Source organism: Nicotiana tabacum, chromosome 5 (genome assembly GCF_000715075.1).
Source record: "Nicotiana tabacum cultivar K326 chromosome 5, ASM71507v2, whole genome shotgun sequence".
In the NCBI taxonomy this organism is placed as follows: domain Eukaryota; kingdom Viridiplantae; phylum Streptophyta; class Magnoliopsida; order Solanales; family Solanaceae; genus Nicotiana; species Nicotiana tabacum.
The window spans coordinates 63542229-63555097 of record NC_134084.1 but is presented as its reverse complement, the minus strand read 5'-3'; the positions used below and the strand labels follow the sequence as shown (position 1 = coordinate 63555097).

General features: G+C 39.6%; 1 protein-coding gene across 1 annotated transcript; it reads left to right on the top strand.

Moving 5' to 3' along the window:
• Nucleotides 1-2051: 2051 nt before the first annotated feature.
• On the top strand, nt 2052-3506 carry LOC142180795 (high-affinity nitrate transporter 2.1-like; the record flags this gene model as incomplete). Its single annotated transcript, XM_075252869.1, has 1 exon — nt 2052-3506. A coding segment is annotated over one exon (579 nt), but the record flags the coding sequence as incomplete, so codon positions are not given.
• Between the last annotated feature and the right edge of the window lie 9363 nt (nt 3507-12869).

Here is a 12869-nt window from a genome sequence, read left to right as displayed (position 1 = left end):
AAATTAAAAAAAAAATCAAATAAAGCTAATAGAGGTCTCGAAGTACGAAAATAAGGGCTAGTATTCAGAATGACTTATCGTGTCGTCACATATCAGCAATTATATACTAAAAATTTAAAAGTCGCTTAGTCAATGTAGACACATTTAAAAGAGATGGAGTTTTAGGAGAAACAATTCTATGGAAGTGGTTCAACTCAATGTACCTCAATATCGTTTTCTAGTTGGCTCGACAATTCCCAACATGCTCCATGACATCAATCTATAATATTGAACTTGGTTTGACTCATAAGTACTTATTTGAATTCATAACGATGAAGTTAACTAGTGACTATGACTTTACGTCACAAAAATCTTCAACCTGCAATTTAGGGCTTGCTCAACTAAATTACCTCAAATAATCCCAACAACAATATTAAGAAGTTCATTTAGATCATAAATATTCACCATTAAAAATTTATCATCACTATTCATCATCTTTTCTACCTACCCAACTAACCCCATTAATGAAACATTTAGGTATTTGCATTTATGGCCAACGACCGTTAACTTCTATGAATATTCATTTTTTTCACAAAAAATAGTACCAGTGGTGAAGTATTGACATTAACACAAACCATGGGTAGATCTTACGTTAGTTGGTGGATGGAACCTTGGAGCCAAAGGATCTTAAGAGTTTTTCTCCTTTAAGCAAAAATTAGAATGAGAGAAATGAGGGCCGACCTTGCCTTTAAAAGGCTTTAGGTGTTGGACGCCTAGGGCGGACGTATCTCGAGCCCTATCGTGTGCATCTATCCTTTTAAAATTTTGAATGTGGTCCTTGTTGCGGCAACTTCGGTCTATTGCCTTCCATCGAGGCCTGGGGGCTCGGACATTCCTGGGGGGGGGGACGCAAGCTTCCATATATGCTGTCTCATCCCTTGGTTCATCTTTTATTCTTTTGATTCCCAACGTGATTTCTTGGGTTATCTTGTTATGTTTCCAACCCGAATTACCTCTAAACCTTCATATATGTATAATACAAAGTTAGCATGACATTATTTTCTCCCCTAGTTATTCTTAGTATGCAAAACGATAAACAAATAACTCGTTAAGCGCTTTAAAGGCAGAAATCTTACGAAATATTGAGGAGCTTAAGACAAACTTACAACAAAATTGTAAGAGTCAAAATTAGATCAGAAAAATTTGACATGCGGAGACAATTGGCCGAGGTCGGGCAGCGATCAATAAGGTCGAGGTCGGGCAGAGATCAATAAAGCCAAGGTCGAGCAGAGATCAATAAGGCCGAGGTTGGGCAGAGATCAATAAGGCCGAGGTCGGGCAGAGATCAATAAGGCCGACGTCGGGCAGTGCTGATAGATTTAACAGTTAGTTTGCTTTGGAATCCTCAAAGGGAATATTCTACTGGATATTCCCTCTAATTATACTTTTAAGGGTTTTCTAGGGATACTCCTTATAAATAGGAAGGGAGGAATTTCCAAAAAAGGGGGACTCTCTCTCTAGAAAATAGAAAAGCACATCTCTCTAAAGATTAGAGGATCTGTGATCCCATACCTCTATCAGACCCAAAAAGTGTCTTAAGGTTTTTGTATTTGTCTATCATTCATCTTTATCAAATGAAGGAGGATCCGCCTCACTCAAGATTGGGTGAATCTTTTCCTTTATTTACATTTTATTGCCATTTAATGTTACTTAATGCATCTTTCTTCATGTTATTAATTCTGGCAATAATCACTGCCAACATTTGTACTCAGCTATGTTTTTCTATTTATGTTATTCCTCTCAGATCTAGAATTAATTATTCTTAACTAGGATTTACCCTCTATCTTCTTATTTAATTAGTTTAACAAAAAAGGTCTCATACTTTTTTGGTCAAATAATTTGGCGTCATCTATGGAGATTTTCTAGTTAGAATTTTAGTTTTTTCTTTTTTAAAATTGATGAAGGTTACTTCTCCTAATAAAAAAAAATATATGGATAAGATATCCAACCCGGATGAGTGATATATTCAACCTAATCATTCATATTTTTCAATTTTCCTCCCTTATGTACTATGTGACTTAATAGGTCCAAGATATGGTTGTGCATTTCTCAACCTTTTAACAGCCCCTATTGTTTTCTCTGTGGCTTTTGTATCAAATGTAGAAGGATATTTAGCTATGGGATTTTTAGTGGGATTTTCATTAGCCACATTTACGTCATGTCAATGCTGGACTAATGTTATGTTTAATAGCCAGATTGGTCTTGTTAATGGTGTTACTCAACTCCTTATGCCTTTTTCTTTTCATATAATTAAAATAACTGGGGCTACTCCATTTACAGCGTGGCGTATCGCCTTTTTTATACCGGGTTGGTTACATATTATTAAAGGACTTATGGTCTTAACTCTTGGTCAAGATTTCCTAGATGGAAACCTTAGTACTCTACAGAAAAGGGGTGACGTTGCCAAAGATCAATTTTCAAAGGTTCTTCGGTATGCAGTTACAAATTATAGGACATGGGTCTTTTTCCCTCTATATGGATTTTTCATGGGAGTTGAGCTCTGTATCAACAATGTCATAGCAGAATATTTCTACGACAAGAATAAGATGAGACTATTTTCCTTCTCTTGTTTGAGGAAGAATAAGACCTAGAATGGTTCTAAAATGCTCAGGTGAAGAAAATTTGTTTTGTTTGCGTTGCATAGTGAAACGTAAGATGAGACTATTTACTTTGGCCCCTCTACTGTTTAGTAATTACATTGTGTTTCTATTGATGTGTTTAACTTTGTCAAAAAAATTTAACCTATAAGTGTTTAACTTTGTTACGACTTGACTAAGTATCGAAACAAAAGTCGACTAATTTCTCCACTGTGATGCTAGTCCATAGCACGTAGATGTCAGATCCTTAACATAAGGCTTTTCTTCAAGCGCACTATTATTTGCAAGGCATAGTCGATAATACATGTGGATCACTTTGTAATTTGCAGTTTGTTTCATACTCACTTTATTATGAGCTTTATAGTCTCTTTGATACTGTAATTGCAAGAAAATCTAATATCAGTTTTCATGTACTGAGGATTGAATACTTTATGTCATCCTAGTTCTTCCAGAAAGAAATATTACTTTTGGCCACCTACTCATTGAATTAACCCTCATACACCGGGTGACACATGTGTAGTCTACTAACGCACACATGCTATGGGATTTGAATGTGAGATTGGTTTATTAGCAGACATATAACTTTGCTAAAGCGGACATCCACACCAAATTGGTAGCAGCCACTAAAAGCATAACCTAAGAAGGGAATGTGGTCACCCCTCTCCACTCGTCGACTGATCAAATCAAGGTAACGAATGCTTTCACTTTGTTTTAGCTGACTATTTCTCTAAGTGGAATAGAAGCAGGAGCAATCGCCCAGGAAATGCGTCGTACTCTCCAATGCAAGCAAAATTTAGCAAACTGGGACTCACCCAAGAAACGCAGATGCTAAGCAAAACTGGGACTCCCCCAGGAAACACCCAATATTCTCCCGTAACTGACTAATAATTTAACAATTAATATTATTTTGTACATTTGGTTATGCCCTCTTCAAAACAGTGGTTATTAGCTACAAGGTGCAGATTGTAGTGCCTTGTTGCACGGCTTCAGTGCACGCATTTAAGCGGCACCTAAGTGAGGTGAAGAACCCAACTTGTGCCATTAACTGTACCTAAGTCTATAGCAACACTTAAGTATGAAAAGTATATTGAAATTTCACATATCACATATGAAGACACATATTTTTACATGTTGTGGTCAATGTGTTGATGTTAACAGCCTACTCGAGTTTATTGTCCCTTCACCATTTGTTATATTACATATTTACTTATGTGTGTTGTATTGAGGTTATTTCAACTTAGGTTATTGCAGTGGCTTATGCTATCATGACGACAAGATCACTTGAGCTAAGCTGGAAAGTGAGGGCATGTCAAGTTTTACCAATGTTTCTATTGTCTGTCTTATCCTTCGTTACATATCCCCTACGGCCAAGGGCCATCAACAAAAAGAAGAATTCAACCTCGCTAAAATTACAACGGGTTAACATTTTGGCCTTAGCTCGAAATAACACCCCTACGGCCAAGGGTCATCGCCAAAAAGAAAGTATTCGACTTCGTTCAAATTACAACGGGTTAACATTTCGGCCTTAGCTCGAAGTAACACCCCTACAGCCAAGAGACATCGCCAAAAAGAAGAATTCGATCTCACTCGAGTTATAATGGGTTAACATTTCTTCCTTAGCTCAAAATAACACCCCTACAGTCAAGGGCCATCACCCAAAAGAAGAATTCGACCTCGCTCGGATTACAACGGGTTAACATTTCGACCTTAGCTCGAAATAACACCCCTACGGCCAAGGGCCATCATCAAAAAGAAGAATTCGACCTCGCTCAAATTACAATGGGTTAACATTTCGGTCTTAGCTCAAAATAACACCCCTACGGCCAAGGACCATCACCAAAAAGAAGAATTTGACCTCGCTCGAATTACAACGGGTTAACTTTTTGGCCTTAGCTCAAAATAACACCCCTACGGCCAAGGGCCATCGGCAAAAAGAAGAATTCGACCTCGCTCGAATTACAACGGGTTAACATTTCGGCCTTAGCTCAAAATAACACACATACGGCCAAGGGCATCTCCAAAAAGAAGAATTCGACCTCGCTCGAATTACAACGGTTTAACATTTCGGCCTTATCTCGAAATAACACCCCTACGGCCAAGGGCCATCGTCAAAAAGAAGAATTCGACCTCACTTGAATTACAATGTGTTAACATTTCGGCCTTAGCTCGAAAGAAAACCCCTATGGCCAAAGACCATCGCCAAAAAGAAGAATTCGACCTCGCTCAAATTAACACTCGTCCTAACCCGAATTGACATTCGGCCTCCTCGCCCAAATTAACATTCAATCTCCTTTCCCTAATTAACATTCTACTTCACTCGAATTTAACTCTCATTTGACCTAGCTCGAACTTGATTCACAACTAGACCTCGTTCGAGTTAAATAGGGCAACATCTGACTTCGCTCGAACCAATCAAAGACACTCGATCACGCTAGGATTAACGCCTACCAATGATTCTTTTGAAACCATCAATTAAGGAAAATGTTCAAGAAAAAGAAAAATAGAATCAGGAATGAGCAACAAAAACTAGCATTCCAAATCAAAAGTATCAGAAAAGGCATCTTATAAGGGTCGAATCACCCGTCTAGATCTGAGGATGCAAATGACCTACTCTGATGCCGCCGTCCTTGCCAAAACTGCCATCTCGACCTCGTTGACCTTCTCCAACTCTACCGTCTTCTAGATTAACTCATCGCTCGATTCATTGACCTTGATCACACTCTGCTCAAGTTCCCGCGGGGATACCACTTTTTGACCCGAAGAGTGGCACACTCAGCCGCGATCTACACTAGTCAACCTCCCCATCCGAATTTCTCAAACTACGATTAATGAAGTCCGCTAACCGAGCTCGACCAAAAGATGACCTCGATAAGCGGAGGGACTAACTGTATGGGTAAAAATCAGATCAGAGAAATTCGACATGTGGAGACAATTGGCCGAAGTCAGGCAGATATCAATAAGGCTGAGGTCGGGCAGAGATCAATAAGGCTGAGGTCGGGTAGAGATCAATAAGGCCGAGATCGGTGAGATATCAATAAGGCCGAGTTCGGGCAAAGATCAATAAGGCCGAGGTCGGGCAGTGATGATAGATATAATAACTAGTTTGCTTTGGAATCCTCAAAGGGAATATTCTACTGGATATTTCCTCTAATTGTACATTTTTAGGTTTTTCTAGGGATACCTCTTATAAATAGGAAAGGAGGACTTCCCAAAAAGAGGGACTCTCTCTTTCTAGAAAATAGAAATGGATATCTCTCTAAAGATTAGAGGATCTATGATCCCATACCTCCATCAGACCCAAAAAGGGTACTAAGGTTCTTGTATTTGTCTATCATTCATCTTTATCAAATGAAGGAGGATCCCCCTCACTCAAGATTGGGTGACTCTTTTCCTTTATTTACATTTTATTGCCATTTAATGTTACTTAATGCATCTTTCTTCATGTTATTAATTCTGGCCATAATCACTGCCAATATTTGTACTCAACTATGTTTTTCTATTCATGTTATTCATTTCAAATCTAGAATTAATTATTCTTAACTAGGATTTACCCTCTATCTTCTTATTTAATTAGTTTAACAAAAAATGTCTCATACTTTTTTGGTCAAACAAAAATCACCAAATATACCTAAAACATACAAAACTACAATAGAGAAAATGAACGATACTCCAGAATCTCATCGAGAAAAGAAATATAGACACACAAATAGAGTTTGTTGTCCTTCAAAACTCGAAAACATAGGAGCTAAACTAGGTTTTGAATGAAAAATCTCGCTAGTAGCTACCATCTATCTCGCTAGAAAGCACCATTGAAACAAAGAAATCTTAAACTGAACTAATGGCATCACAAATCTACTCAAGCTATCTATTTCATGACTCTAATACCATGTTAATACGATAAAATTATAATATTGGCGAAAATAAGTTAGGAAAACCCTAGCCGACATAAAAAGAAGTGAGAGAGATTTTATTGATAGGGAGAGAAAACAAAAGGTTACATATAATATCTACGTCCAATAGAAGCTTGTTTCCAACTTTTTTATAAATACACAAATAAAAATATACACAGATTAAGTGAAGTGTGGGTTCGGTTGTGTCAAGGTGAATCATGAGCCTGATTAAACTAGGCCTGATGATCTTTTCTACGGTCGAAATCAGGTATGCTTGATTTTACGGGCTTGAGGGATCATCTCAAGCCTTGGTTCAGGATGGATCGAGCTTGAGTTTGATGGACCAGGATCTAGCTCGATGACAGAGTACCAGACCCGAGGATCGAAGTATGCGATGAGTATCGAAGCCGAGTATGCCCAACCCTGAGATGGTGCCATTATGAGATTGTAACAGAATGAGCAAGATTCCTGCCATGTCCCCAAGATCATGGCGTAAATTCTGTAATAAATTGGTATGAGTTAGTATTAATCCTTACTAAGCGATTATACATTTGTCCCAATAAGATTTCTTACTGTAAATAGAAATATAACTTATTTATAAAGGGGACCCCAATCATTTGTAAGGATCATCAATCATTGGCAAAGAATATACTCTCTTATCTTTTGGCTTATATTTCATCAAAATCGTCCCTTTACTTGATTGTTCTTATTTTACTGTTCTTAATCAAACTCGAGGACACCTGCTTGAGGTCGAGACTGTCTTGCACACTGGTTTAATTTACTTATTTCTTTTATTCATACATGTACGTTTTGGTTATTAATTAGTATTGAACTAAATCACATATCTTTAAAACCACAAATCAAGTTTAACTGTTACTCGTATTTTCTAGGTAAACAGTTTGGCGCCCACCGTGGGGCTAAAGATAATAGTGATTATTTCAGTACTGATTCTGATAACTCACGTTATTTTCACACTTGTTCTTGCCAAGAATTTTTGTTCAAGTTAAAATATGTCAAACTCGCAAAATGCACCTGTACATGACAATGATGGTCTTAGATTTCATGGGGAAAACAACAATGTAGGAGTCAGTTTACCACCGATAAACCCTGGGGAAGTGCCAAATGTGGAACCAGTTGATGTTAGTTCACACATTGCTTTGAATGCGGATCTAGGCGCAGACCCCAGAGGAAGTATACGTAGGGAAGCCCGATCTGAGGGCCAAGGAACATAGGGTATAGGAAATGGGGGAGTCAACATCCAAGTAATAATCGAGATGCTACAAGCTCAGCAGATTGCCATCGCTCAACTTTAAAGTCAATCAAAACTCCAAGTATAGTCGAACTGGAAAACACTTTATTAAGTCGATACCGGAAAGATCAAGTGGTAATGGCTCGGGGACTGATCTCACAATTATGAGAATGCTCGAGGAACTCACCAAAAGAATCAAGTCTGGGGAAAAGAAGATTGAGGATAACGACAAAAAAGTGGATACTTATAACTTTTGTGTTGATCAAATATCGGGGGCACCCCCGGTCTTGAAAGGTTTGGATGCCAAAAAGTTCATAAAAAGTCGTTCCCTCCGAGTGTGGCTCCAAATCCCATTCCTAAAACGTTTCGCATGCCAGATATACCTAAATACAGCGGAACAATCGATCCTAACGAACATATTACCTCATATACTTGCGGGATTAAAGGAAACAACTTGAATGATAATGAGATCGAATTAGTATTGTTGAAAACATTTGGGGAAACTTTGTCTAAGGGAGCCATGATTTGGTATCACACCTTGTCCTCGAACTCTATTGATTCATTTGCTATGTTAGCAGATGCCTTCGTGAAAGCACACGCCGGAGCCATAAGGGTCGAAACAAGTAAATTAGACATTTTTAAGATAAGACAGAGGAACGATGAGATGCTAAGGGAGTTCGTATCCCAGTTTTAGATAGAGTGATTGGAATTACCACCGGTCTCGGATGATTGGGCAGTACAAGATTTTATATAGGGTTTGTACGCGTGGAGTTCGATTACGTTACGACAATTAAATTAGAATCTTATTGAGTATCCAGCTGTGATGTGGTTAGACGTATATAATCGTTACCAATCAAAGATCAGGGTCGAGGACGACCAGTTAGCAACTCCCTCGGGTTCATTTCATCCTAATAGATTGGCAGCTAATCCCCCGAGGGATACAAACAGAGAATCAAGATCAAACAAGGAATGGTCTCAGCTATATGTCGATCAGAGAAATAACGGTTCGGTGCACAACGCTCCTCGGAACGACCGGAGAAATGATCGAGGTCAAAGTTCTCAGGGATTTATGAGGAAGAATGGTTTTGATAAACATACTGACCCCGCTGAAGCACCTCAGTTGTCGGAGTATAACTTCAGCGTAGATGCATTGGGGATCGTGTCAGCTATTAGGAGAATCAAAGATACCAGGTGGCGCAGGCCGATGCAAACCGATCCTTCTCAAAAGAACCCAAACTTGATGTGTAAATATAATGTCACACATGGACATAGGACCGAAGACTGTAGGTAGCTGAGGGAGGAAGTAGCTTGATTGTTCGATGATGGTCACCTTCGAGAGTTCCTCAGTGATCGAGCTAAGAACCACTTCAAGGAAAGAGATGCAAACAGAAAAAATGAGCAGGAAGAACCGCAACATGTGATTCATATGATCATTGGCGGTGTCGATGTTCCTCAAGGGCCTATATTCAAACGCACCAAGGTGTCGATCACCAGAGAAAAGCAGACTTAGAGCTACATACCCAAGGGCATCTTATCATTCAATGATGAGGAAACGGAAGGCATATCTCAGCCGCACAATGATGCCCTGGTAATTTCTATTTTGTTAAATAAAATTCAAGTTAAACATATTCTATTGGATCCAAGTAGCTCATCAAACATAATTAGATCGAGGGTCATAGAGCAGCTCGGCCTACAAGATCAAATTGTACCTGCATCCCGACTCCTAAATGGCTTCAAAATGGAAAGCGAAACAATGAAGAGGGAGATAATCCTACCATTAAACGTGGCCAGGACCATTCAAGATACAAATTTCCATGTTCCCGAAGAATCACGCAACCAAGTCAATGGTCGAGGTCGGAGAACCCAGCGCCAGGTTTCGACATGCAACGGAGGATTCAAATTAAGAGGCTATAAATATCAACCTTGAGCTATTAGATGAAAAATGAGAAGCAGCACTTGTTCGGATAGCGGTGCAGAAACAAAGAATCGAGAGATATTATAAAAGAAGGACTAACCTTCGACACTTCGGAATCGGGGACTTAGTTCTACAGAAGGTCACCCTCAATACTCGAGATTCGAATGAAGGGAAATTGGGCCCGAATTGGGAAGGACCGTACTGAGTCATCGGAGTTGTCGGTAAAGGATCTTACAAACTTGGCACGATGGGAGGCAAACAACTGTCGAACAATTGGAATGTATGATTACTCAAACGATACTACAGCTAAGGTATGATTTTCTCCTTTTGTCTATTTGAATATAAAACTAAATCATTGCAGTTGTTCGATCGTAGACATCGAAGACACCTTTTTACATGAAGACCTTAGGTTTTAAAGCACGCGTTGCACTCTTTTTTCCTTAGTTCGGATTTTGTCCCAAATGGATTTTACCGGCGACGTTTTTAACGAGGCACCAACTATGTGCTACCTAGGGAGAAGTCAATAGTATCCAAGGATTTTTTCAATCAACCTCGAATACTGGGGGGCATCACCCTCGGAGATTATATTTTCGAGGAAAATACTTCACCCCAAAGAGGGCCCTGATAGGAAAACTTTGTAATGGGCCAAATAGTCAGACGAATTGTGTCCATATAGAATAGTCGAGCCCCAACGGAAAAACATGTATGTATGTATTAATTATTCAAAGAAGCATTCTTTCTATATCAAAACACTTTTTGTCTCAAAGAAATTTGCTACTATACGAACATCATACTTGTGATTTTGCAAGAAATGGATCAAGGGACAAAATGCGAATACACCTCGAATACTCGGGGACTGTCATCGACAGTCAACGCATTCGAGTCATCTAAACTCGAATTCATAAGACCTCAAAGAGGCATTCCCTCGACATAAAGGACAAGGGCATCATACTCGGGGAATAACCTTGTGAACAAGTTCAAAGGGTTATCGGAAAACAAGTCCAAGAGACATACCCAAAGGCTATGACCATATTAAAGGCTATGCCCACATTAAAGACTACGATCATATAAAAACGGCTACGGCCAAAATAATGAGGCTCGGAGATGTCTGACTTCTGCCATAAGTTAAAGTCCTTTAAATACTTTGAAAACCGGTTAAACTAGGCTACCCTCGGCAAAGGCAAATAAGATAGGACTTCGACAAAATCATCCCCTCAAATAACTTAAAGGCTTCGATAATATCAACCTTCGAAAAAACCTCAAGAGGTATTAAATTATCATAACACAAATGGATTACAAATGAGGTTCCAATCAATTGAAACTCCGAAAAACCCAATAGGTACAAAAACACAAGCTAAGGCATAAAGAAATTCTCACTAATTCTTTTAGCCGAAAATAGGGAAAAATTATAGCTATCTTAGAGGTCGAATTGGCCCAACCTAAAGAGCTTAAGGGCCGACCTAAAAGAGCCTAAGGGCCAATATAAAAGAGCCTAAGGGCTGAAGCATGCGGAGTTCGAGACCTTACTCTCACTCTACTCGGACTAAAAGAGTCACATCATCCCAAGCTCGCATCTAATCGACTTAAACATATCTCGAGGATTAAATAAAACTTTAAAAGGTATTCTATTATAAGTTCGAAGATTGACCATTGATCACTAAAAAACCTAAGGGTTTGTTATATGATGAGCCCGAGCCAGTGCTCACTTGATCATTAGAATTATAACATCAAAAATTTTCACAAATGAAGACGAAGCAAAATTCAAGAATCAGAGATAAAGTGAAAAGAAAGGGAATTCCTTATATTCACATAGAGTATTTACAATTCCCACAAAGGGTCTTACACAAAAACAAAACAAAGGAACGTAATCTACTTCGGGGCCACATCCTCGGGAACCATATCTTTGGAATCCACATCCTCGGGAGCCGCATATTTGAGAACCTCCTCCTCGGGGACTTCATCCTCTTCTCATCCGCTCTCGGAGCCACTAGTAGAATCCTCATCATCAAAGAGCAAAGCGACAGCCTCTTCCTCCAAAGTTTTTGCTTTTTCAATATAAACTAAGAGGTCAAAGCCATGAGTGTGCACCTCCTCGAGAGTTTCTCTCCTGGATTGTCGCCTGGCATGGTCGAGAGCAAATGATAACTTAACTTCAGTCGCGATGGAGATCTCATGTGCTCTTGTGTTAGCAGCTTCTGCATTAGCTCAATACGAGGACACAAATGCCTCTACCTCAGATTTGGCCTTCGCAAGCTCAGCGACTGATTTAGCTTCGAGCTCCTCGATTTTGCGGCTCCGGGCCAAGCTTTCCTCCTTTTGAATTTTGAAGCTGGTCTTTGATTGAAGTCATCTGTTCCCGAAGTGTATCTTTCTCTGAGGCAAGACGGTTCATGTGTTGCTTCCACCCTAGGGTCTCAACCTCTTTCATCTTGAGCTCTTCTCAAAGCTGCTCCACCAGCTCGCTCTTCTGTTGGGCCTGCAAATTTAAAGTGTTAGTTGATAAATCAAATAAATTCATAACAGACCCTCAAAGGCTATATTACCTTTTCAATAAGATCAGTCTGTTCTTGACGAGCCTTCACCAACTTGACTCGGAGATCACTGACCTCCTCCTCTTTCTGTACATAGAGGTGCTTAAGGCCATCCCTTTCTTCCTTAAGCTTCTTGAGTTCGGCTTCGCATCGGGCAAGCTCGGCCTACGATTTTGAAAATTCTTGTTGATGAAGCGACACAACCTTCACACAATGAAAATGAGTTAGACTTATAAAAATGAGAATAAAACTAGAGCGAAATTATGAAGACAAAAACTTACTTATTTGAGAAGCTTCTGGGCCTCATCAAAGATAACTGAGGCGTCGAGATCGGAGCCATCTTCAACCCTCGGAAGATAATCCTAAAAAATATCACTCCTTTCATGGGTCGTTCCCACGTCAGGAGTCCTCATGGCCTGGGCATCTCGAAATTGACCTTCGGAGAACACAGGGCCCGGCAGCGAGTCATCTACATTAATTATACCAAGTGACTCACTTGGGATATTATCCTCTCTTTGGAGGGCCTCGAAAGTAGGCTCTTCAGGCTCGCCCACCAAATGTCCCCCGGGACGAGATGAACTTTTACCACCTGATGGCTCGAGGATTCTACTCGAGCTCCCCTCCGAAATTTCTTCGGTTCGAAATTGA